This window comes from Pseudophryne corroboree, chromosome 4, assembly GCF_028390025.1.
Source record: "Pseudophryne corroboree isolate aPseCor3 chromosome 4, aPseCor3.hap2, whole genome shotgun sequence".
Classification (NCBI taxonomy): Eukaryota; Metazoa; Chordata; class Amphibia; order Anura; family Myobatrachidae; genus Pseudophryne; species Pseudophryne corroboree.
This window is the reverse complement of record NC_086447.1, coordinates 870,841,492-870,867,922: the sequence shown is the minus strand read 5'-3', so window position 1 is coordinate 870,867,922 and position 26,431 is coordinate 870,841,492. Positions and strand designations below refer to the sequence as shown.

General features: G+C 46.9%; 1 protein-coding gene across 1 annotated transcript in view; it reads left to right on the top strand.

Moving 5' to 3' along the window:
• The window catches only part of LOC134910573 (zinc finger protein 318-like), an 86,710-nt gene that overhangs the window by 41,027 nt on the left and 19,252 nt on the right, over positions 1 to 26,431 (top strand). The window contains exons 3-9 of the mRNA XM_063918765.1: positions 5,599 to 5,791; positions 6,621 to 8,348; positions 9,926 to 10,025; positions 10,180 to 10,433; positions 10,712 to 11,197; positions 11,371 to 11,455; positions 11,551 to 11,669. Coding sequence (XP_063774835.1) covers positions 5,599 to 5,791; positions 6,621 to 8,348; positions 9,926 to 10,025; positions 10,180 to 10,433; positions 10,712 to 11,197; positions 11,371 to 11,455; positions 11,551 to 11,669 — 2,965 coding nt within the window. The remainder of the gene's footprint in view (positions 1 to 5,598; positions 5,792 to 6,620; positions 8,349 to 9,925; positions 10,026 to 10,179; positions 10,434 to 10,711; positions 11,198 to 11,370; positions 11,456 to 11,550; positions 11,670 to 26,431) is intronic.

Below are 26,431 nucleotides of genomic sequence, written 5' to 3'. Positions count from 1 at the left end.
CCTAAAATCCCTCAATTTCTTTCTAAAAAAATTCAAATTCAAGATGGAATCTCTCCGAGCAGTGATCTCCAGTCTGGAGGAGGGGGATTTTATGGTGTCGGTCGACATAAAGGATGCCTACTTGCATGGACCCCATATATCCTCCACATCAGGCTTACCTGAGATTTGCTGTTCAGGATTGTAATTACCAATTTCTGATGTTGCCGTTTGGTCTGTCCACGGCTCCGACGATTTTCACCAAAGTAATGGTGGAAATGATGGTCTCCTGCGCAAGCAAGGAGTCACAATTATCCCGTACTTGGACGATCTCCTGATAAAGGCGGGATCCAGGGACCGATTACTGCAGAACATTACGCTTTTCCTGTCAGTTCTGCAACAACATGGTTGGCTCCTAAACTTGCCAAAGTCACAGTTGAGTCCGACAAAACGACTGTCGTTCCTAGGTATGATTTTGGATACAGAATTGCAGAGATTTTCTTCCAGTGGAAAAGGCTCTGGAAATACAGAACATGGTAAAACAGATTCTAAAATCAGCAAAGGTGCCAGTTCTTCAATGAACTCGTTTGCTGGGGAAGATGGTGGCGGCCTACGAGGCCATTCCGTATGGCAGGTTCCATGCCAGGGTGTTTCAGTGGGACCTGTTGGACAAGTGGTCCGGGTCTCACCTGGACATTCACCGGAAAATAATTCTATCTCCCCGGACCAGAATCTCCCTTCTGTGGTGGCTGCACAGTTTTCACCTTCTGGAGGGACGCAGGTTCTGGATTCAGGATTGGATCCTGGTGACCACAGATGCAAGCCTCCGAGGCTGGGGAGCAGTCACACAGGGAAGAAATTTTCAGGGAAAGTGGTCAAGCCGGGAAGCTTGTCTACACATAAACATTCTGGAATTAAGGGCCATCTTACAACGGCATTCTGCAAGCAGAACATCTCCTTCGGGGTCTGCCTGTCTTGATTCAGTCAGACAACGTGACAGCAGTGGCGTGCATAAACCGCCAGGGCGGAACAATGAGCAGAGCGGCGATGGCCAAGGCCACGTAGATTCTTCGCTGGGCGGAAAGACATGCCAGCGTTCTGTCAGCAGTCTTCATTCCAGAAGTGGACAACTGGGAAGCAGACTTCCTCAGCAGACACGATCTCCATCCAGCAGAGTGGGGTCTTCATCGAGAGGTCTTCGCAGAAGTGACAAGTTGTTGGGGAGTTCCTCAAGTAGACATGATGGCGTCCCGCCTCAACAAGAAACTTCAGAGATATTGTTCCAGGTCAAGGGACCCTCAAGCGATAGCAGTGAACGCCCTAGTGACACAGTGGGTGTTTCCGTCGGTATATGTGTTCCCTCCACTTCCTCTTATTCCAAAGGTGATAAAGATTAAAAGAGGAACAAGTGTTCAGGCGATACTCATTGTTCGGGATTGGCCAAGAAGGGCCTGGTATCAAGATCTTCAGGAGTTGCTCATAGAAGATCTCTGGCCTTTTCCTCTTCGGGAGGACCTGTTGCAACAGGGGTCGTGCGTGTATCAAGACTTACCGCAGCTGCGTTTGACGGCGTGGCGGTTGAACGCCAAATCCTAGCCCGAAAGGGTATTCCCAGTGTAGTCATTCCCACACTACTTCAGGCTAGAAAAGAAGTAACGGCAAAGCATTACCACCGTATTTGGAGAAAATGTGTCTTGGTGTGAATCCAAGAAGGCTCCTACGGAAGAATTTCACCTGGGGCGGTTGCTCCATTTTTTGCAAGCAGGGGTGGATGTGGGCCTAAAGTTAGGCTCCATTAACGTACAGCTTTCGGCCTTGTGTATCTTTTTTCAGAAAGAATTGGCCTCCCTTCCAGAAGTTCAGACCTTTTGTGAAAGGCGTGCTACACATCCATCCTCCATTTGTGCCTCCTGTGGCACTGTGGGATCTTAATGTGGTGTTGCAGTTCCTGCAATCGCATTGGTTTGAACCTTTGCGCAAGGTTGAGTTAAAATTCCTTACTTGGAAAGTAGTGATGTTGTTGGCCTTGGCGTCCGCAAGGCGAGTGTCTGAGTTGGCGGCTTTGACTCACAAAAGCCCCTATTTAATTTTCCATGCTGGTAGAGCGGAGTTGAGAACTCGTCAGCAATTTCTGCCAAAAGTGGTTTCATCATTTCACGTGAACCAGCCTATTGTGGTGCCAGTGGCTACTGATGCCTTGGCGGAATCAAAGTCTCTCGATGTGGTCAGAGCTTTGAAGATCTACGTCGCCACATCGGCTCAGATTAGGAAAACAGAGGCTCTGTTTGTCCTGTGGGCTGCCAACAAGATTGGGGCTCCTGCTTCTAAGCAGACGATTACGCGCTGGATTTGTAATACAATTCAGCAGGCTTATTCTACGGCAGGATTGCCGTTACCGAAATCGGTGAAAGCCCATTCTACCAGAAAGGTGGGCTCATCCTGGGCGGCTGCCCGAGGGATCTCGGCGTTACAACTTTGCCGAGCTGCTACTTGGTCGGTGTCAAATACCTTTGCAAAGTTTTACAAGTTTGATACCCTGGCTGAGGAGTACCTCTTGTTTGGTCAATCGGTGCTGCAGAGTCATCCGCACTCTCCCGCCCATTCTAGAGCTTTGGTATAAACCCCATGGTTCTTGAAGCATCCTCTAGGACGTATGAGAAAATAGGATTTTAATACCTACCGGTAAATCCTTTTCTCTTAGTCCGTAGAGGATGCTGGGCGCCCGTCCCAGTGCGGGCTGTATCTGCAGTTTGGTTATAGTTACACTCGTGTTGCGTTCAGTCAATCTGTGACTGTTGTTGGTCATGCCGTTGCATGCGTTGTTGAATGCCATGTTGTACGGCGTGTTTGAGGTGTGAGCTGGTATGTTTCTCACCTTAGTTTTAAAATAATTAAATAAATCCTTTTCCTCGAAATGTCAGTCTCCCTGGGCACAGTTCCTATAACTGGAGTCTGGAGGAGGGGCATAGAGGAAGGAGCCAGTTCACACCCATTCAAAGTCTTATAGTGTGCCCATCTCCTGCGGATCCCGTCTATACCCCATGGTTCTTGAAGCATCCCCAGCATCCTCTACGGACTAATGCGCCCTACACATTAGGCGAGGTGCCCGACGGCCGATATGGGCAACCCGGCGGCGCGGGGGCAGTGACGAGGGGAGTGAAGTTTCTTCACTTCCCCCGTCACCCGGCTACATAGACGTGCAGGCAAATATGGACGATCTCGTCCATATTGGCCTGCATGCACAGCCGACATGTCACCAGCGATTAACGTGCGCGGGGCCGCGCATCTTTCATCGCTGGTGACTCCACACTGCACGATATGAACGTTATCTAGTTCATTAATGAACGAGCTCGTTCATATCGTGCAGTGATATCGGCATGTGTGTAGGGCCCATAAGAGAAAAGGATTTACTGGTAGGTATTAAAATCCTATTTTTTCAACTTGTAAGGTGAGCAGGTGCTCTGCTAAAATGACCTAACGGGAACACTAGGGGGGAGGGGTGCGAATTAAGAGGAAAAAAATGATACTTGCCTGTCTGGTGGTCTATGCGGCTCCCGTTGGTCTCCCCTTATCTTTGTACAGGGGAGGGTGCAGCTGGAATGCCCAAGGGCTGCTGAGACATGTAGTCCTCACATGCGGGAATACACTACATGGGGGGAGGGATCACACACACACTCATACACACTTGAAAACACTCACATACTCTCCACTGCTGCTGGAGAACAACTCCCGACGCTGGATGCAGAAGACACCGCTTTGAAAGGAGAGTCCATACAGACTAATTAAGCTAATTGGAAACTTCTAATTGCTAAATTATTCCTCAGTGGGGGTGCAGCCAGGGTGCCAGCGCAAGTGCAATCTGGAGGTGCGGAAAAAAACCTGCAGTGATTTATATAAGTAGAAGTGGAATTGGCCTACAAGTTTTGAGAAGAGGTGGAAGTTTTTTTTTTTTTTTTTTATTCTCCCCCACCCCCCCATTCCAGCTAACTGATAACCTTTTTACACTGCCGCTAAAAGCCTGGGTTATTATCGTGATAACCTGGGAGTGGCTCAGTGGAAAAGGGTTAACCTGAAAGGGTGCAGTGTAAATGGGTAAGCCGGGTCGCAGCGACTCGGTGCCTATTTACAGCATAGGGAGAGCAGGTGCTAGGAGATCATCTCATCTCCAAGCGCCAGCACTGGTCATGTGTGACGTGATGTCTTGCCGCCACTTTAGAAGGGGTCTCAGCTGGGTCGCACCTAGGTTGGACCCATGTCCTGAAACCTGGGTGCAACCCGGTATTTTAGTATAAAAGCAGTATTTGTCCCTTATTGGTTTCAGTGTGAATCAGAAATTTAAAGCAGTTTTTTTTATACTATTGTATGGATATATCAGCATTTAGAACATATACAGTGAATATATATATATATATATATATATATATATATATATATATATATATATATATATATATATATATATATATATTGTAAAAGATCTGACATTGCTTTGTTAAGGTTTACTTGACAAAGAATGAGTCTTTGCTTCACAAGTGTTGTACATCACACTCGTTTCCCCAAATATAGCTTCCTTCAGCACTAGCTAACACAAAGCTTCCCTCTCTGTCATCCGGCTGCTTGTCAGCATCAGAAGCCCCACCCACTGGTTCCCACAAACCTTTATACCTTCACATATTAATTAGTTACACCCAGGTAGTGCGGCTGTATGAATTCCTGTCTGTCTTTTTTTTTTTTCTGTTTTGTTTCTACTAATGGCGCTAATAATGGATGCTAATGGCATACACTTTCAACACAGACTTCCTTATGTTTCATGATATAGTGACAGAGACGGTACTTTGCCATGTTCTGCTGCTCAGAACAAGACTCACTTCCTGGGACGAGGGGCAGATAGGGTTAAGGATTCTGCTGCTTATTACAAATTCCTTTGCTGTAATACCCTATCTGCCCCTTGTCCCAGGAAGCGAGTCTTGTACTGAGCATCAGAACATGGCAAAGTACCGTCTCTGTCACCATATCGTGAAACATAAGGAAGTCTGTGTTGAAAGTGTATGCCATTAGCATCCATTATTAGCGCCATTAGTAGAAACAAAACAGAAAAGAAAAAAGAAAATGCGAAAGACAGTACAAAACAATACAGAACGTGCGGTACTTGCCATGTAGACATTGTTTTATATGCGCTCGCAGTACCCACAGAGGTAGCGCTGCCTATTGAGTCTAAAGTTTTGGTGCCGATCTGGTCAGACGAGAAGCACAAGAGGGAAGTGGGTCCTCCTTGTCAGAACTTCCAGGCTAGAGAGGAGGGACAGAGGGAGGAGCATGGAGGGCTGAGTTTGGATGAAAGCTGGGAGGCATATTAATAAAGAAGTGTGTTTCGAGAGCTCATTTGTAGCTTTGGAGAGAAGTTGAATGTGTGGTTTGAAAGAGAGGGTTGGAGTTGAGGATAACTCCTAAGACAGCAGACTTGCTGAATAGACGAGATGGGGAGGGGTTGTTGATGGATAGTAAAATCATGAGAGGAGGGGGAGGCAACGTGAACCGCTCAGTCATAGACATGTGAGGTTGCCTGATACTGTTACTATGTAGTTGTTGGAGTTATTAGTCCTGCTCTCTGTATTGTTTCAGATCTGCAGCTGGCAATGACACGGTATCCAGTATCTACAAGAGTTCTAGTGACTCTCGTCCTATCTCTGGGTACCCCTATCCCTCTACAGGCCTCCAGGATAGAAGACCAGATGAACCACTGCCCATGCCCAAAAAGTCCATTTTAAAGAGACGTACTGAACCGGAGGCTATGCACAATGACCAGTCTCCTCGGGTGAGTCCTCAGTCCCATGCGTCTTCCTCTATAACTGGTCCCCAGTGCTCATGTTGTTAATAATCTACTTATCTATGCATAACTTCCTGCAACAATTATTATTTATTCCTGATATGAGAGAGCTAATTCTAGGATCACCAGCCTCTCATTAATAGGGGTTTCTTTCCTCGTGTGTCACTAGAGTTGGCTTAAATTGCAGATGTTCGTAATAATTGTTTGTATAACAGTAAATTTGCAACACAGGCCAGTATCCAAATAGCTGTGGTACTTTACCGCAGCTGATAGATCCGGCCGGGGCTATCCAATTAATGCCAATAGGATAATTAACGCCGGGAAGCAGCCGCGGGAAGTAGCCGCCGGAGCCACAATAACGGGAGCTTATATCTGATCACGTGTTATCGCACAATCGCGGGTTCTTTTTCAGCCAATAAAAACTGCTTATAGTGCGGTAATGATCATCGATCAAAAATCGCAGTATCAGGCTGTTTTTTATCGGTCGACAAAAGATCACACCTAATAGGATACCGGCCGTAGATTTCTTACTGTGTTGGAAAATAACTAAATTTCTGCTGTAAAACTATTCTTAGCACAGTCCTGAGAAATCCTTGACACCAGCAATGGGGTTATAAGTTTAAGTTGCCGGCTGTCTGGATCCCAGCAGCCGGAATACCGGCCAAATAGGACCATTCCCACTTGTGGGTGTCCACGGCCGGCATCCTGGCCGCCTGTAAATTATACCGAACCCACAATGGGTGTATTGCATTTGGTCCTTCATTGTTCTGTTCACAGTTCAATTTTGTTTTATTTATTTCTTTACTGCCAAAAACAGGTTCCTAATTCAAGTAACAAAGATCTAAAAGATTTGAAGTCCTCCCCAGCTCCAGTGAGAAGCAGTGACGTAGGCTCTAATAGTTCTAAGGACCCCGACAAGACTAACTTGCCACAAACCATAACCAGTCATAAGACACCAGGAAACCAGAAGCATGTTCCTATCCTTCCAGCAAACAATATGGATAGTGTTTCCAAACTTCACTTATCTGGAATGAAAAGCGACTCTCTATGTGTAACTGGCAGTAACCCATCTCCTGCAACACCAATGGGCAAAGCCTTGACTACAGCAAAACAGGGTGGCACACCTCAACGTGACCATTCTGAGACCAAATTGCCTACAGGAAATGTCCCTAACAGTAGCCAGTTCTCCTCCTCTATGGGAGACTTCCTGCATATTTTTAATAGAAATGCCTGTGAAGCTCAGGGTGTTCCTTTTAATACCACAAAACCCTTTCTGGAATGTAAGGAAGAAGTTAAAACACCAGATAATAATATGGACATCTTTTTGTTACCACACGAAAAGGCAAAGGATGTTGAGTACAAATTATACCCTCTCCCAGAAAAAGTCAATATTTCTGGCAAAACTCTGGATCAGAAACAAAGAAGTGCATCAGAAATTGAAGATGAGGAAAGATTCTTGTATGGCGACGAGGATGATAACGTGGATTCTGAGAAGGTGTCATCTAGCCAAACACCCCCTGTACCTGCACCTGACATGGCTCCCAACAAGCAGGAGTTTGAAAAGATCCATAATCTGCTGAAGACAATCGGTTTGGACATTGGTGTTGCAGAAATCGGAAATCTTTCCGTCAGAACTCATGAACGGCTTCATGGAAAGAAACTTGTAACGAAGATGCCGCAGGCTTCAAAAGAGCACCCACAGGATGCGGCTAGCACCAGTCCGAAGATGCCGCAGGCTTCAAAAGAGCACCCACAGGGTGGGGCTAGCGCCAGTCCGAAGATGCCGCAGGCTTCAAAAGAGCACCCACAGGCTGGTGCTAGCACCAGTCTGAAGATGCTGCAGGCTTCAAAACAACACCCACAGGGTGGAGCTAGCACTAGTCCGAAGATGCCACAGGCTTCAAAAGACCACCCACAGGGTGGGGAACACACCAGTCCTATTGACCCCAAACTGGAGACTTCCCAGCCCCCTGTTAAAACAGAAAAGGAGGAAAAAGAACTCGCTAAACCACCAGCAAAGATAGAGAAAACCGCCAAGCCAGTTAAGCCGGTTAAAGAGCAGACGCCACCAGTACCCCAGAACACAGACCCTACCACCAAAGAGAAAACTCCTCCACTGATAAAGGAGTCAGTCCACAAAGAGCAGGCTGTTCCATCACCCAAAGTAGAAATACCCGCGCAGCCACCCACCATTAGCCCTGTGCCAGAGCCAATATCTCCTGCTCCCCAAATTTCCATGTATCCTGCCTACAGTCCCACACCAATAGTACCTGGATATCCAATGCCGCCCCTGGCACCACCACCAAGCTATAATCCCTACTCGCCCTATCCGACGTATCCTGCATCCAACTGGCCAATGTATCCACCAGTCCATATGCCTGCCCCTATGGCTTCTCCCCAAATCTACACCCCACGTAATTTACGGGTTATTGAAACCACTGAAGAGCTTATCAAAGATGTCAGAGCATCAATTGCTGTAGAGGTAGATGATGAACTACTGTCCAAACAGGAAGCCAGTCGCCAAAGCGAAACTGAGAAGATCAAAGTAAGTCTCTTGCTGAATACTAAAGGGCCTTTATTTTTAACCATGTACATATTTCCCAACTGGTAAGATCCATTGTTCAGGTTGTACCCTGATGAAGCGCCGCAGAGTAGAACTTCAATCTCCTGTAGTCTCTGCCTCAGCTTGTTGAGTAGGTGTACAAAAGAGATCTATTATAGACAGCAAGCTTAAATAACAAAGCCTAGCATGTTAGTTACACTTGCTGTGCTAGTACCTCCAAACTGCAGTTTGCACAGAGCCTTTCCGCTACTTGATAAACTAACCATCCAATTGCAAGAATAAATAGTGGGGCAGCTGTAAGTAACAATAATCACAGATTATCTTCGTATCAGCTGAGGTACTGTACACGAACAGTAATTTGTGATTACTGTTAAGATCTGCTGTCCTTTATTGCTGTAGAGGTGCTGAGATCAGTGCACTATCCATAAAGGGCGGGAGTTGTAAAGTGTGTACCCTGTCTTGCATGAGTGTACTATGGGGCAGATTTATTAAGCCTTGGTAAGTGGTAAAGTGGAAGGTGATAACGCACCAGCCAATCAATTCCTAACTGCCATGTTACAGGCTGGGTTTGAAAAATGACAGGAGCTGATTGGCTGTTGCTTTATCACTTTCCACTTTATCACATCATCAGGCTTCATATATCTGCCCCTTAATTACCACCGGTCTTGCGGACCACATTGACTAACACCCACATGTAATACATTCCCCATAGGAGGGGTGTGGGGGGGAAGCAATATAACATTCCATCGCTTAGACTGTGATATGAGGTTACACTGCAGCACATTGTGCTCGCCACCCTGCACTTAAAGCGTTTCTGTTGTCGGCAGTATCTCTCAAGGTGTTTGAGCATTACTCGCCACTTACTGTGTACTTACCTTAAGGAGGTAAAATGGCGGAATCTCCAACACTGCAGAGGACACTCGGATTACGCACTTTTAGGGGGGATCAATTCTCCATAGTATGCCGCTGTATGTTGTTGCTTGTTTCGATATGGAATGTCCACTTATTTCCTGTGCACCTACACGGGGGTGTGAGGGAAAAATATGCGACGAAATATCACTGTGGTGCCTCCGCAGACTATTCTGGAGGCTCTCCCAAGAAGAATACAATTGCCGTGTGTGTTTTTTTTTTTTTTTTTTTAAACCATGGCTTTTCACTATTAGGGACACTGATGTTCACTGTAGATCGTTGGGTATTGCATGTAATAGTTAAGGTCATTGTTAAACCCTTTCAACAAGTCTCCATGTTTCTGATCATCGTATGATTTTTCTTTTGACGTTTTTTATTGGTTTTAAACCACTTAGACCATGTTTGGTTAGTGCTACATTCCAGTGATGTCTGTTATTATTTGTGGTGCTGAAGAAGTTGCATCCCCGGCTGTTTTGCCAAGGTCTAGGTAAGTGAAGATGAACAATTCTTTCTTTCTACATCCTCACTGTGCTTTGGAGATGTCTGTTGTTGATCTGAACACTTGCCATATTGCCCTATCTTTATATATAATATGTAAAGATACACGCAAATTTGGCATGAAGAAAAAAAGACCTTTTCATTTATTGCAGATCATGGAGGAGCTGAATGACCTTAAGAAAGAGCATAAAGCCAAGACCGAAAACCTGGAGACACTGGGTGCAAAGGTGGAGCAGCTAAGTATCCATCAAGGTGAGTGTTGCCTTAAAATGTCTGTCCATTATTCTATTTTGCAAGACTGGAATGCATATGTTAGGAACTTGGTAAATATATACTTCTACATCTCTTATTACCATAACACATCCACCCATCGACTGTTCACGATATTTGGCTTTGTTTTTCCCAGGACTTCTGCTGCGGAAGAAGCGAAAGGAGAAGGCTGGTCAGAAGGACCCTCTACTAGAAGAACTGAACTCTGTTTTGGCGAGTGCCCAGAATCAGATTACTTCCCTGTGTCAGGAACTTGATGAAACGAAGGACATGCAGCAGAAGCTCATTCAGGTGGCAGAGATCCTAGGTGCCAGCCCAACTGAGTTAGCTGAAGTAAATATAACCTCAACAAAACGGGACCGGAGTCCCAGCTCTCCTGTGTTGTCAAGGGTGAGAGTTTCATAAAGGTCATCTTATTCCTTGTCTTGTCTCGTATGAAAATTGTCTTGTTTGTTTCAGGAACAGTAAACTGAAATAGGTAGTTGTATATCCTTAGCCCAAATTTAATATATTTAAGTAGTAACACAAGTAGAGCTACTCTTTGGCCAGTAGCTCCATTTGTGTTCTCCAATGAAATATCTGCCAATTATTATTTCTTATGATCCATCTTTCTGTTACATGTCCATTCTCTACTTAGACGTTTTCCTTTTTTCTTTTTTTTTACTCAGGGTTCTGATAGTGAGTCAAAGGGCAGTAGTGACTCCAAGGCTGAGATGAAGAGCAGCAGTCACCCAATGTCTAAAAGTGACAAACACAAGAGTGGCTCAAAACCTGGTTCTAATATTATATCAGAAGAAGTCCACTCATCTGCAAGCTCATCAAGCTCATCCAGCAGCAGTGTGACGTCAGAAGAAGATATCGAGCAAAGAAGCACCCCACCGAAATTAAGCTCTGACTTCAAAGATAAATCAGAGCCCAGCTCCTCAAAGACTGAGGATAATTTAAAGTCTCGAGACAAGTCCAGGTCAAAAAGCCCAAAGCCCATTGCACCGCCTTCCAGGGCATCCCCTAAGCGTAAGGAACCTGCACCTTTTAATCTAGCTGAATTATTTGAGTATTATGATAGTGGTGGACATTGGTGTGCGGACTGCAACACTATCTTCTCGTCTCTGCTGGAGTTCCTCCTTCACTTGCATAATAAGTGGCACATTCAGGTATGGCATTAAAAGTAGGCTCCTATGACCGAATAATTATGGATGCTCTTAATGTTACTTGTCGGTGAGGAATGAGGTACTTTTAGCTATCTGTGTGCAACTAGTAGTGTATGTATTAAAGTAGCTGTGTGACCATTGATATGTAATATTCATTCACCTTTCCATTCAAATAGAGCTTAAAAGAACAGAAAAAGCCCTGGAATAAAGAGAAGGTTGAAAATACTGTTCGGAGACAGAAAGTGAACATTTCCCTGAAAGGTGAGACTTTACTCCTTACGGTGGCTTGGGGGGGGCGGGCGGGCGGGCATCTTGAATGTTCTCTTACTTGCCCGCTCTGCTTTCACACATTGCAGGTTCTGAGTTCATGCTTCCAACATTTGGATACTACTGTGAACTATGTGAAGAGCTCTTTCCAGATCACACGGCTGCTGGACAGCATCTCAAAGCCTATGCACACAATGAAAAGTACAAGGTTTGTCTTTTCAAAATGCCTCCTTTAAACCAGATTCTTTCTTTGAGGTTGAGGGAAGTGGTAAGTCTCTGCTGGTTTATGAGTGTCCTAGATAAGTATGTTGTCCATGTCTGTCTAGGGGGCTTTGGCTGTGATGACCTGCTTTTAACTGTTTTAATTAAATTCTTCCCAAATTAATAGAACTTTCAAATTGTGTGGTTTTTTTTTTGTGGAAATGCATTACTGACCTTTGTTCCATTTCTTCTTGCTCCATAGGGGACACAGGCTTGAGGCTGGGTATATGCTGCGAGTAGGAGACTGGACACCAATTAGCTATGTTTTCTTTCCTAGCAGCTTGGGCTCCTTCTCCCCTGTACCCCACCCCCTGCCGCAGACAGACAGTTTTAGTTTGGTGCCTGCAGGAGTGGCCACAGTTTTATGGGTCTGCTTTTAAGCATCCTCTGCTTTTATTTCTCTATTTTATTTTGATTTATGTTTTCAGCAGGGGCAGTGTTAGGCATTCTACAGATTGCCCGCAGTGCCACTCCACCAACCCTCAGCACCAGTGGCCACAGTGCAGGTGAATGTGTCGGGGTCTTCAGCCAGGCTCCACAGCATACACCAAGAGCCACAGCAGGGAGACACGTAAGAGTGGTTCCGGGTAGCTGCTGCCACCGCCGGTGAGGAAGAGTACCTATACCTCTAGGGCAGTTGGGTAACAGGGCACTACTAAGATAGTGACCATTTGCCCTGGGCTCAATGTCAGTAGGGGTAGGCTCTCCTTGTTAGCTCCTCCCCCACCCCTTGGTGCTTTCTCTTAGTGTACACTGTAGGCATCCCACAACAAGGTTGCATGGGCTCCTGGACTCCCTATATACCACACTGTACGCTGTCAGGTTGTTCAGAAAGCTCCTCCTTTCCACTTGGAGTTTAGATTGTTGAGCAATTAATGGCCATTATTGCTTTGCTTTGTGTCTGTGTGTGCTTAAGTGTTTAGGTGGTGTTTTTATCATTGTCTCATCTCTTAATACTTTCTGTCTTATTGTCCTGTTTTACACATTCCTGTCCAGATAGCGATTTGTATTTAGTCTTGTGGGGTTCATTATTGTATATCTCTTTGCGGAGCCACACTTATTAATATATTTGTGGTGCGTTAACATTAATTGCACTATCCCTTAATTGCACACACTGTGTGTGGGGACTTCCTTGGAATTCTATGCCATATCTTCCAAGAGCAAAGCACCCAGGGGATGAGCACTCCTTTGTTGCATAACTGCAGGACTTGTGCCACTGTACTTTCTCCTCTGGTTGCGGTACTTGAGGGTCTCGGGTGTCTATTTACTAAGCCTCGGATGGAGATAGTTGCTGGAGATAAAGTACCAGCCAATTGGCTCCTAACTGCCATGCCACAGGCTGTGTTTGAAAAATGGCAGTTAGGAGCCGATTGGCTGGTACTTTATCTCCAGCGACTTTATCTCCATCCAAGGCTTAGTTAATAGACCCCTCAGTGTTTCACAGCTATGCAGCAAGAGGTCCCATCAGCAGCTTTCAGTCAGGAATCAGCTTGGTAATGTTGCAGTTGGTTAATAAGCTTGCAACCCTGGACCCCCCCCTCCTGCTAGTATCTCTACAGGAGCCCAGCTACTATTATTACGTCTCTGGGTGATATGGATGCAGTCCTTCACGCAGTTAGTACACAGGTTTCATCATCTTTCTGGCAGATGCTAAATAGAGACCACACTTCCAAGCGCATAGCCTTCAGGCGGTACAGGTCTTCGTCCCTATATAGTTATGATTCAGACTCTGAGGTTTTCTCCGACAACAAGAAAAAATGTGTCCATTACCTCAGATATTGAGACCTCCTCTGTCCCGGATTACTCCCAATCTCGGGTACATGTAGCTACCCTGATTAAGGCAGTTCAATCTGTGCTTTTTATTATGGATGCTGAGCAGGTCCCTAAGTCAAACGCTCTGGTGTTTAACTGTCCGAAGAGGGTTTCTGGAGAATTCTCTTCTGTGCAACTGGAGTACTTTTTAGCGGAGCCATGGGCTAACCCTAACAAGCGCTTCCAACTTTAAATGATTTGCTGCTTTTTATCTGCTTCCTGCTGCGGATCAGGCCAAATGAAAGTCTCCTCCCCCGGTTGATGATCACATTACCGTAAGGTTATTTATTCTAATGCCGCTGCTATCGAAAGTCTAGCACTAGAGTCTGCTTGCTGGCTAAGGCCACCAGAGTTTGGACGGACGGTCTTGAAGAAGTTCTGGTACCCACAGAAACAAGTTATTGTCTCTACTGGAGCATATCAAGGAGGCAGCCTATCTGGATGAGACGATAGACACTGGTATCCTAGCCTCCAATGTGTTAGCTTCCTCTATGTCTGCTAGAAGAGCCCTCTAGCTTTGTTCCTGGTGTGCGAAGACAAATCTAAAAACGTTCTTGAATCTCTTCCTTATTCAAGGACATTCTCTTTGGTCCAGAATTGGACAAGATTGTGGCCACAGTGGCAATGTCCATCATGATCTTTCTGCCTTTTGCGGCAGCCCCTAGATCAACAGCATCTAATTTTCATTCCTTTCATCTGCAGGGAAAAGTAAGGTGCCAAGCCCAGAGGTAAACAGCCCTGATCTACCACACGCCTGGCCAGCGGACAGCCTTGCTGTATGATGGGGCGGCCCTCCACCTGGGGGACCTCATTGTAGGAGGCCGGATTCTGCTTTTCGCCAAGACCTGGATGGCAACCACGACGGACACTGGGCACGAGGTATAGTCACCCAGGGCTATGCTCTAACGTTTCGTGAACATCCACCAGCCCATTTTTTTCCCACAGGCCTTCCAGTGTATCAGAGAAATGCAAAAGCATTGTGTAAGACTAAGTCCATTCACTCCCTCCTAGCCTCCAAAGTAATTCTGCCAGTTTCCAATGTCTCTGAGAGACATGGGCTTCTACTCCAACTTCTTCTTGGTTCAGAACCCGAACGGTTCTTTCAGGCCAATCCTAAACCTGAAAGTTCTGCATGGAGTCTCTTCATTCCATCATACTAGCTCTGGAGCCTGGGGATTTCATGGCCTCTTTGGACATACAGGATGCCTATTTACATGTTTCCATCCAGTTCAGTCACCGACGCTTCCTAAGGTTTGTGGTCCGGGAGTTACATTTCCAATTTCGGGCATTGCTATTTGTGTCTTTCTATGGCTCCTCATGTCTTCACAAAAGTCATGGCGGTCATTGGAGCTCATCTTCGACGCAGAGACATCAGAAATCTACCTTCTCTGGATGACCTGCTTATCCTAGCCCAGTCACCAGATGTCCTAAGGGACCATATCCATCTCATGATAGATCTACTCCAGTCCTATGACTGGCTCCTCAATTGAAAGAAATCTTCCTTGATTCTGTCTCAGGAGATGTTAAAATACATTTGGGAGCCTTGCTGGATTCCACAGTTCAATGGGTGTTCTTCCCTGCGGACAAACTTTTAGAGTTACAGACAAAGATTTGCCTTTTCTTACATCACCGCTGAGTTTCAAACTTTTGCATGCAGAGCCTGGCTCTCTGGTCTTCACTCCCAGCCTCTTCAGATGGAGATACTGGCCTGGTGGAACAAATCCCATCTGCAGCTCAAGACACTAATTATCATCCTTTCTAGAGAGGTCCAACACTCCCTCTTGTGGTGGTTCCAGGGGCCCCACTTGGACAAGGGATGCCCATTTTGGATACAGGACTGCCTCAGGTCTTTGTGGGTGTGGTGCAGTATTGTATCACCAGGCCATCCAGAGTTGGTGGGTGGCTCAGGAGAGCCGGCTACTGATCGACATTATGGAGCTCCAGATTGTCTTCAGAGCAGTCTGTTCAGCTCTGCCATTCCTCCAGCATTGTCATGTTCAGGTACAGTCTGACAACTAGACAGCGGTCAACTACATAAACCGTTGGGGTGGCACTCGCAGCCACAGCACCATGATGGAGATTAGTTGCATTCTTAATTGGGCAGAGCGTCATCTTCCGAAGTCCAAGATTGTGAATCAGACTTCCTGACCTGCCAGGACGTTCACTCCGGCGAGTGGGCTCTACAGTTTGATGTCCAGATGCTACTGGTTCGTATCTGAGCCTTGCTGGACATTGACCTGATGGTGTCTTTGCACAACCACAAGCTGCCGAGGTACTGCTAATGCACAAGGAACGCCTTAGTGGTTTGGTGAACCTCCAATCTTTTTTTAATTCCCCCCACCCCTCCCAAAAAAATAAATAAAATCTTATTGATATATTGGGTCCTTTGCAAGTTGAAATTGGAGGGCGTAACTGCGATCCTTTATAGCAGGGCTGGCCAAACCAGTCCTCGAGATCTACCAACAGTACACATTTTCCAGACCACCTAGCTGGTGCACAGGTGTAGTCATTACGAATTAAGATGTGCTGCATTCATTCGTAACTGACAATTCTACAGATCTCCTCCAGGAGGCCTGGAAAACATGAACTGTTGGTAGATCTCGAGGACCGGTTTGGCCAGCCCTGCTTTATAGCTTACCAGTTGGCCGCAAAGGGTTTGATGTGTTCCAGAGACAGATTGCACTGATGCCTGATGATAGGCGTTTCCTACAGGGATAGGCGTTTCCTCCATGTGCAGCCTCAGTTTGTTCTTCCGGTGGCTCCATGAAACTCGATTTTGGATCCAAGGGCTCTTTCCCTACCATTCAAACATGCTCTGGTCTCGCCTATTTTGAAAAAGCACCCTGAGGTGCGAAATTAGTCATGGATTATTCCTGTCATGCATACCTAACACGTGACAGGCCCGTCACAAAGCAGAGGAACGGAGCCGATAAACTAACACCTTCAGCTCAGAAGAGAGAAAGCCGGGAGGTGATCACATCCAGACAGGAGTGAGTGATCGCTCACACTCAGTCCACTTGATATATGGTACTTTCCCAATGTGGTAAGCTTCCATAAGGACAGTTACTTTCTTCCCTTTTTTTTCTTTTATATACATACGGACATTAGAATTTTTCTTTTTAACATAAAAAATTGTGGTTGCATTTTTATATACACGTTTTTTCTTCTTTTTAATAGTTATAACATTGGGGGCATTATAAATGTGTTTCTGTTTACCGGTTTCTATAATTATGTGTGACCATTGTGTCTAAAAAAAAAATTTTATATGTGGAAAACTAAATAAAAACTCGAGGTATTGATTTTTTTTACCTTTTAAAGTGTTGTGTTTTTATTCAGCTCTAATCCAGTGCTTGGTAACGGTAATTTAATACTAGCGCAACAGCCATATTCATTTTATTCTAGAAAAACTCGACCATTCATCACCCACTAGCTCCCGTCCCATCTCTCTTTTCCCATTCGTCTTCAAACTACTTGAGCGACTGGTTTACAGCCATCTCACCAGCTACCTCTCTGACAACTACATCTTTGATCCACTGCAATTTGGCTTTTGCCCACTCCACTCCACTGAGACTGCCCTGATGAAAGTCACCAAAGTCCTGTTTTCGGCCAAATCCAGTTGCCTCTCCTCTCTGCTTATCCTTCGGGACCTCTCTGCAATGCCTTCGACACCGTGGATCATCATGTCCTCCGCACACTCCAAAACATTGGCCTCTAGCACGGTCTTTGATTGGTTTACCTCTTAACTCACTAACTGCTCCTTCTCTGTGTCTGGCTCCGCCACCACCTCACACCCTTCCATCCTTCTTGTTGGTGTCCCTCATGGTTCTGTCCTCTGCCCCCTTCTGTTCTCACTGTACACCTTCCCTGGGTGCGCCCTTTGGCCTTCAATACCAACTCTATGCTGATGACACACAACTCTACCTCTCCTCTCTTGATCTGTCCCCCACTGTCCTCTCAGGTTTCCAGCTGCCTCTCTGCCATCTCCTCCAGGATGTCTGAGTGCTCTCTGAAGATCAACATGAACAAAACTGAACTCATTATCTATCCCCCAGCCAGAGTAACACCACCTACCAATATCTCTTTCTTTATCATCCACTAGGGGTCACTGGAGTACTCTTGGGATATGGACGGGCTTCCGTAGGAACAGCACTGAATATTTAAATTTAGAACACTCCACCCCTCCATATCCCAGAGTACCTCTCAGTGTTTTTTCTGTGCTCAACGTAGCAACAGCTAGGTGACTCAAGTCACGATTACTATTGAAGAATTTTCTTTTTATTTGATTTTTATTTTTTTCTATTTTTACACATCCCTTTCCCCCTTCCAAAAGGCAGGGTCAGGGATAGTGCAGCTGCTGATAGCAGCAGGGGCGTGTCGGGCCTCTCTGAAAGAGCTCCCTCACAGACACACAACACACAGATCTTGTGTGCACAGGCTGGCCGGCGCTTACTAAGAAGCCCCGTCGGAGCCTCTTCACAGACGTTTCTACAAACAGGTATGTGAGGGGAGAGAACGGGGCGGTCAGCTTCCGCTGCCGCCCGAGGGGAAGGAAGGTGTCTGCCGCCCGCCGCAGTTGCTCCGGCCGCCGGGTAACATAGCCCCGCTTCCGCCCGCCGCTTGAGTCTACACTGCTCCCGCTCCCGCGTCTCTGAAGTCGGCTTCTCCGCTGCTCCGGCGCGTCTTACAGGGGGAAGAAGGATACCCGTGTCTCTCAACGGGTCCGCCCGCCGCTTCTCCTGCACTTCCGCCGCCGCTTGACCGCTGCTGCCCGGGTCTCATAGCGCTAACACGCGCTCCCAGGTCCCGGGGTGCCCGCTACCCGCACTGCACGCTATGCTATGGAGCAGATGCGAGGGGGGGGGGGGGGAGAAAGAACAGCAGCAACAGGCTGTTGGTAGTATAGCATATAGCTATATAATGATGTTTATACTGCCAGGGAGGAGGTTTTATCATGATTACACAGGCTGTTTATAATATCAGCATGAAACTGCACTGTGATTATATGTATAAGCATGGGGGGCCATTTTAACCATGCTTCCTGTGTCCCTCTGTGATTCCAGAACGTTCCTGTCCTACATCTCTATTCCACCGGAGGCGCAGGGGTGTTAGTGGGAATTTGGGATCACATTTCATACTACTGGCCACGTGTACTGCATTTGGCCAGATATATATACAGAGACACCTTACTGCTATTTTACTGAGTCGTGCAAGTGTCTGTTTTTTGTGTATTGTTTTGTCTGTCGCCATAATGAGTAAGGCACCAGCAAAAACTAAAAAGCATAATTGCAAAGTCTGTAACAGTGTTTCTCTATCGTCCTAGTGGATGCTGGGGTTCCTGAAAGGACCATGGGGAATAGCGGCTCCGCAGGAGACAGGGCACAAAAAGTAAAGCTTTAGGATCAGGTGGTGTGCACTGGCTCCTCCCCCTATGACCCTCCTCCAAGCCTCAGTTAGATTTTTGTGCCCGGCCGAGAAGGGTGCAATCTAGGTGGCTCTCCTAAAGAGCTGCTTAGAAAAGTTTAGCTTAGGTTTTTTATTTTACAGTGAGTCCTGCTGGCAACAGGATCACTGCAACGAGGGACTTAGGGGAGAAGAAGTGAACTCACCTGCGTGCAGGATGGATTGGCTTCTTTGGCTACTGGACATTAGCTCCAGAGGGACGATCACAGGTACAGCCTGGATGGTCACCGGAGCCTCGCCGCCGGCCCCCTTGCAGATGCTGAAAAGAGAAGAAGGTCCAGAATCGGCGGCAGAAGACTCCTCAGTCTTCTTAAGGTAGCGCACAGCACTGCAGCTGTGCGCCATTGCTCTCAGCACACTTCACACGGCAGTCACTGAGGGTGCAGGGCGCTGGGAGGGGGGCGCCCTGGGAGGCAATGTAAACCTATTTTTTGGCAAAAAATACCTCGCATATAGCCTCCGGGGGCTATATGGAGATATTTAACCCCTGCCAGAATCCGTTGAAGAGCGGGAGACGAGCCCGCCGAAAAAGGGGCGGGGCCTATCTCCTCAGCACACAGCGCCATTTTCCCTCACAGAAAGGCTGGAGGGAAGGCTCCCAGGCTCTCCCCTGCACTGCACTACAGAAACAGGGTTAAAACAGAGAGGGGGGGCACTAATTTGGCGTTAGAAATATATAAAAAGATGCTATAAGGGAAAACACTTATATAAGGTTGTCCCTATATAATTATAGCGTTTTTTGGTGTGTGCTGGCAAACTCTCCCTCTGTCTCTCCAAAGGGCTAGTGGGTCCTGTCCTCTATCAGAGCATTCCCTGTGTGTGTGCTGTGTGTCGGTACGTGTGTGTCGACATGTATGAGGACGATGTTGGTGAGGAGGCGGAGCAATTGCCTGTAATGGTGATGTCACTCTCTAGGGAGTCGACACCGGAATGGATGGCTTATTTAGGGAATTACGTGATAATGTCAACACGCTGCAAGGTCGGTTGACGACATGAGACGGCCGACAAACAATTAGTACCGGTCCAGACGTCTCAAAAACACCGTCAGGGGTTTTAAAACGCCCGTTTACCTTAGTCGGTCGACACAGACACGGACACTGAATCCAGTGTCGACGGTGAATAAACAAACGTATTCCTTATTAGGGCCACACGTTAAGGGCAATGAAGGAGGTGTTACATATTTCTGATACTACAAGTACCACAAAAGAGGGTATTATGTGGGATGTGAAAACTACCTGTAGTTTTTCCTGAATCAGATAAATTAAATGAAGTGTGTGATGATGCGTGGGTTCCCCCCGATAGAAAATTATTGGCGGTATACCCTTTCCCGCCAGAAGTTAGGGCGCGTTGGGAAACACCCCTTAGGGTGGATAAGGCGCTCACACGCTTATCAAAACAAGTGGCGGTACCGTCTATAGATAGGGCCGTCCTCAAGGAGCCAGCTGACAGGAGGCTGGAAAATATCATATAAAAGTATATACACATACTGGTGTTATACTGCGACCAGCGATCGCCTCAGCCTGGATGTGCAGAGCTGGGGTGGCTTGGTCGGATTCCCTGACTAAAAATATTGATACCCTTGACAGGGACAGTATTTTATTGACTATAGAGCATTTAAAGGATGCATTTCTATATATGCGAGATGCACAGAGGGATATTTGCACTCTGGCATCAAGAGTAAGTGCGATGTCCATATCTGCCAGAAGATGTTTATGGACACGACAGTGGTCAGGTGATGCAGATTCCAAACGGCACAAAGGTGTATTGCCGTATAAAGGAAGAGGAGTTATTTGGGGTCGGTCCATCGGACCTGGTGGCCACGGCAACTGCTGGAAAATCCACCGTTTTTACCCTAAGTCACATCTCTGCAGAAAAAGACACCGTCTTTTCAGCCTCAGTCCTTTCGTCCCTATAAGAGTCATATTTGCCCAGGGATAGAGGAAAGGGAAGAAGACTGCAGCAGGCAGCCCATTCCCAGGAACAGAAGCCTTCCACCGCTTCTGCCAAGCTCTCAGCATGACGCTGGGACCGTACAGGACCCCTGGATCCTACAAGTAGTATCCCAGGGGTACAGATTGGAATGTCGAAACGTTTCCCCCTCGCAGGCTCCTGAAGTCTGCTTTACCAAGGTATCCCTCCGACAAGGAGGCAGTATGGGAAAAAATTCACAAGCTGTATTCCCAGCAGGTGATAATCAAATTACCCCTCCTACAACAAGGAAAGGGGTATTATTCCACACTATATTGTGGTACTGAAGCCAGAAGGCTAGGTGAGACCTATTATAAATCTAAAAAAATTTGAACACTTACAAAGGTTCAAATCAAGATGGAGTCACTCAGAGCAGTGATAACGAACCAGGAAGAAGGGGACTATATAGTGTCCCAGGACATCAGGGATGCTTACCTCCATGTCCCAAATTTGCCCTTCTCACTAAGGGTACCTCAGGTTCGTGGTATAGAACTGTCACTGTCAGTTTCAGACGCTGCCGTTTGGATTGTCCACGGCACCCCGGGTCTTTACCAAGGTAATGGCCGAAATGATGATTCTTCTTCGAAGAAAAGGCGTCTTAATTACCCCTTACTTGGACGATCTCCTGATAAGGGCAAAGTCCAGGGAACAGTTGGAGGTCGGAGTAGCACTATCTCGGATACTGCTACAATAGCACGGATGGATTCTAAATATTCCAAAATCGCAGCTGATCCTGACGACACGTCTGCTGTGCCTAGGGATGATTCTGGACACAGTCCAGAAAAAGGTGTTTCTCCCGGAAGAGAAAGCCAGGGAGTTATCCGAGCTAGTCAAGAACCTCCTAAAACCAGGAAAAGTGTCAGTGCATCATTGCACAAGGGTCCTGGTAAAAATGGTGGCTTCCTACGAAGAAATTCCATTCGGCAGATTTCACGCAAGAACTTTTCAGTGGGATCTGCTGGACAAATGGTCCGGATCGCATCTTCAGATGCATCAGCGGATAACCCTATATCCAAGGACAAGGGTGTCTCTCCTGTGGTGGTTACAGAGTGCTCATCTTCTAGAGGGCCGCAGATTCGGCATTCAGGATTGGATGCTGGTGACCACGGAGGCCAGCCCGAGGGGCTGGGGAGCAGTCACACAAGGAAAAAATTTCCAGGGAGTGTGATCAAGTCTGGAGACTTTTCTCCACATAAATATACTGGAGCTAAGGGTAAATTTATAATGCTCTAAGCTTAGCAAGACCTCTGCTTCAAGGTCAGCCGGTATTGATCCAGTGGGAAAAACATCACGGCAGTCGCCCACGTAAACAGACAGGGCGGCACAAGAAGCAGGAGGGCAATGGCAAAAACTGCAAGGACTTTTCGCTGGGCGGAAAATCATGTGATAGCACTGTCAGCAGTGTTTCATTCCGGGAGTGGAAACTGGGAAGCAGACTTCCTCAGCAGGCACGACCTCCACCCGGGAGAGTGGAAACTTCATCGGGAAGTTTTTCCACATGATTGTGAACCGTTGGGAAATACCAAAGGTGGACATGATGGCGTCCCGTCTGAACAAAAAACGGGACAGGTATTGCGCCAGGTCAAGAGACCCTCAGGCAATAGCTGTGGACGTTCTGGTAACACCGTGGGTGTACCAGTCGGTGTATGGGTTCCCTCCTCTGCTTCTCATACCTAAGGTACTGAGAATTATAAGACGTAGAGGAGTAAGAACTATACTCATGGCTCCGGATTGGCCAAGAAGGACTTGGTACCCGGAACTTCAAGAGATGCTCACAGAGGACTTATGGCCTCTGCCGCTAAGAAGGGACTTGCTTCAGCAAGTACCATGTCTGTTCCAAGACTTACCGCAGCTGCGTTTGACGGCATGGCGGTGGAACGCCGGATCCTAAGGGAAAAAGGCATTCCAGAAGAGGTCATTCCTACCCTGGTCAAAGCCAGGAAGGAGGTGACCGCACAACATTATCACCACATGTGGCGGAAATATGTTGCGTGGTGTGAGGCCAGGAAGGCCCCACGAAGAAATTTCAACTCGGTCGATTCCTGCATTTCCTGCAAACAGGAGTGTCTATGGGCCTCAAATTGGGGCCCATTAAGGTTCAAATTTCGGCCCTGTCGATTTTCTTCCAGAAAGAATTGGCTTCAGTTCCTGAAGTCCAGAAGTTTGTCAAGGGAGTATTGCATATACAACCCCCTTTTGTGCCTCCAGTGGCACTGTGGGATCTCAACGTAGTTCTGGGATTCCTCAAATCACATTGGTTTAAAACCAGTCAAATCTGTGGATTTGAAGCATCTCACATGAAAAGTGACCATGCTCTTGGCTCTGGCCTGGGCCAGGCGAGTGTCAAATTGGTGGGTTTTTTCTCAAAAAAGCCCATATCTATTTGTCCATTCGGACAGGGCAGAGCTGCGGACTCGTCCCCAGTTCTCTCCCTAAGGTGGTGTCAGTGTTTCACCTGAACCAGCTTATTGTGGTGCCTTGCGCCTACTAGGGACTTGGAGGACTCCAAGTTGCTGGATGTTGTCAGGGCCCTGAAAGTATAGGTTCCAGGACGGCTGGAGTCAGGAAAACTGACTTGCTGTTATCCTGTATGCACCCAACAAACTGGGTGCTCTTGCTTCTAAGCAGACTATTGCTAGTTGGATGTGTAATACAATTCAGCTTGCACATTCTGTGGCAGGCCTGCCACAGCCAAAATATGTAAATGCCCATTCCACAAGGAAGGGGGCTCATCTTGGGCGGCTGCCCGAGGGGTCTCGGCTTTACAACTTTGCCGAGCGGCTATTTAGTCAGGGGCAAACACGTTTGTAAAATCCTACAAATTTGATACCCTGGCTAAGGAGGACCTGGAGTTCTCTCATTCGGTGCTGCAGAGTCATCCGCACTCTCCCGCCCGTTTGGGAGCTTTGGTATAATCCCCATGGTCCTTTCAGGAACCCCAGCATCCACTAGGACGATAGAGAAAATAAGAATTTACTTACCGATAATTCTATTTCTCGGAGTCCGTAGTGGATGCTGGGCGCCCATCCCAAGTGCGGATTATCTGCATTACTTGTACATAGTTACAAAAATCGGGTTATTATTGTTGTGAGCCATCTTTTCAGAGGCTCCGCTGTTATCATACTGTTAACTGGGTTCAGATCACAGGTTGTACAGTGTGATTGGTGTGGCTGGTATGAGTCTTACCCGGGATTCAAAATCCTTCCTTATTGTGTACGCTCGTCCGGGCACAGTATCCTAACTGAGGCTTGGAGGAGGGTCATAGGGGGAGGAGCCAGTGCACACCACCTGATCCTAAAGCTTTACTTTTTGTGCCCTGTCTCCTGCGGAGCCGCTATTCCCCATGGTCCTTTCAGGAACCCCAGCATCCACTACGGACTCCGAGAAATAGAATTATCGGTAAGTAAATTCTTATTATTACCGGATGGATCTACCACATGTACAGTATGTTTTGTGAATTCGGTTCAGAATACCATTTCTGCTCCTGTTTTACAACCAATGTCCTCACCGGACCCTCCGTGGGGTATGTTAGTAAATGTACTAGATAGGTTACAATCAGAATTGACCGCCGCTCGTCAAGAGCGGGAAACGGCAAGATCTGAGTCTAGGGTGAGACCGCCAGAACTACCGGAGGCGTCTCAGCCTTGCGTAAGGTCTAAATCCATTTTGGGTAAACGGGATAAATTTCATATGTCTTATGATTTTCCAGTGTCTGCTATGTTGCATTCTGACGATTCCATGCCAGACCTCACGGAACAACATGAGGGTGAGGAGGGCGAAGTGGAGTCAGATGGCGAGGATTTTAACAGTTCCGGCATTGATGATCTCATCAGAGCGGTACGTCAGTCTCTGAAGTTTACTGAAACTGAGGAGCCTCTCACAAATGATCAGGTCGTATTTACTAAACGACAAAAAACTCCAATAAAGTTTTCCTGTGTCGGAATCTCTTAATCAGATGTTAGTAGAAACACGACAGAATCCAGATAAACGGTTTTCTATACCTCGCAGATTTAAGTCTAGTTACCCGTTTCCAGACTCGGTAACATGTACATGGGAGAATCCACCAATAGTTGATTCTTCAGTGTCAAAGCTTACCAAGAAATTAACCATACCAGTGCCAGCAGCTACTACGCTTAAAGATCCTTCAGATCGCAAGATAGAAACTATGCTAAAATCCATGTATGTAGCAGCAGGTGTGATGCTGAGACCTGGATTGGTTGGCATTTGGGTCACTAAGGCGCTCATAATATGGCTTACAGAACTCAAATCTGCTTTACATGACGAAAACCTGATAATTCTTGTAAATCAAATGATTGAGGCTGTAGAGTATCTCTGTACAGCGTCTACTGACGTCTGTCAGCTCACTTCTCGTATTTCATCGTCGCTAGTTACGGCACGAAGAGCACTCTGGCTGCGTGCTTATCATGCGGAGGCAGAGGTCAAACGAGGTATAGAGGCGTTGCCTTACGATGGCAAGAAGTTGTTTGGTCCTGAATTGGACGCATGGATTGCTGAGGCTACGGGAGGTAAGTCTGTTTTCTTACCATTGCCTCCACCGGTATCAAGAAGAAGGTACGCTGGACCTTCGTTCAAATCCTTGAGACCTCAGCCCTTTCGAGGACGTGGCAGAGGATCAGCCACGCCTGCTAGACGTGGTCGCGGACGTGGTTTCCAACAAACCAACACAACTCGCCAGGACGCTAAGGTTACCGACAAGCCAGTGGCATGACGGGCTACCAGCCCATCTCGGTTCTCCGATTGTGGGAGCACGCCTTCAGACGTTCCATTTGGCGTGGTTCCACACATCCGCGGATGGGTGGATCCGCAATTTAGTGTTAAAAGGTTACAAAATAGAGTTTGACTGTCTTCCGCCGCTGCGGTTTTTCAAGACAGGATTGCCTCTGTCGGACGACAAGAGGACGGTTCTGCAAATTGCCATTCAGTCCCTACTGGATTCGGCAGTTTTAATTCCGGTCCCTGTACACCAACGGTCAGGGTTATTATTCAAGTCTGTTTGTGGTACCGAAGCCGGATGGCTCAGTCAGACCAATATTGAACTTAAAGGGGCTCAATCAGTACGTAACTTACTACAGATTCAAGATGGAGTCTCTGCGTTCGGTGATTGCGGGTTTAGAGCCAAAGGAATTTATGATTGCGCTAGACCTCAAGGATGCGTACTTACACATTCCAATTTGGCAGCCTCATCAGAAATTCTTACGGTTTGCAATACGCCAGAACCATTACCAGTTTCAGGCTCTACCGTTTGGCCTGTCATCAGCGCCTCGGGTATTCACCAAAGTGATGTCTGTGATGATAGCTCATCTCAGATCCCTAGGAGTGACAATAGTTCCATATTTAGACGATCTGCTCATCAAAGCTCCGTCTCAACAGATACTTCTCCAACATGCGCTGCTAACATACGATGTACTGGTTCACCACGGTTGGATTGTCAATTTCAAGAAATCACAT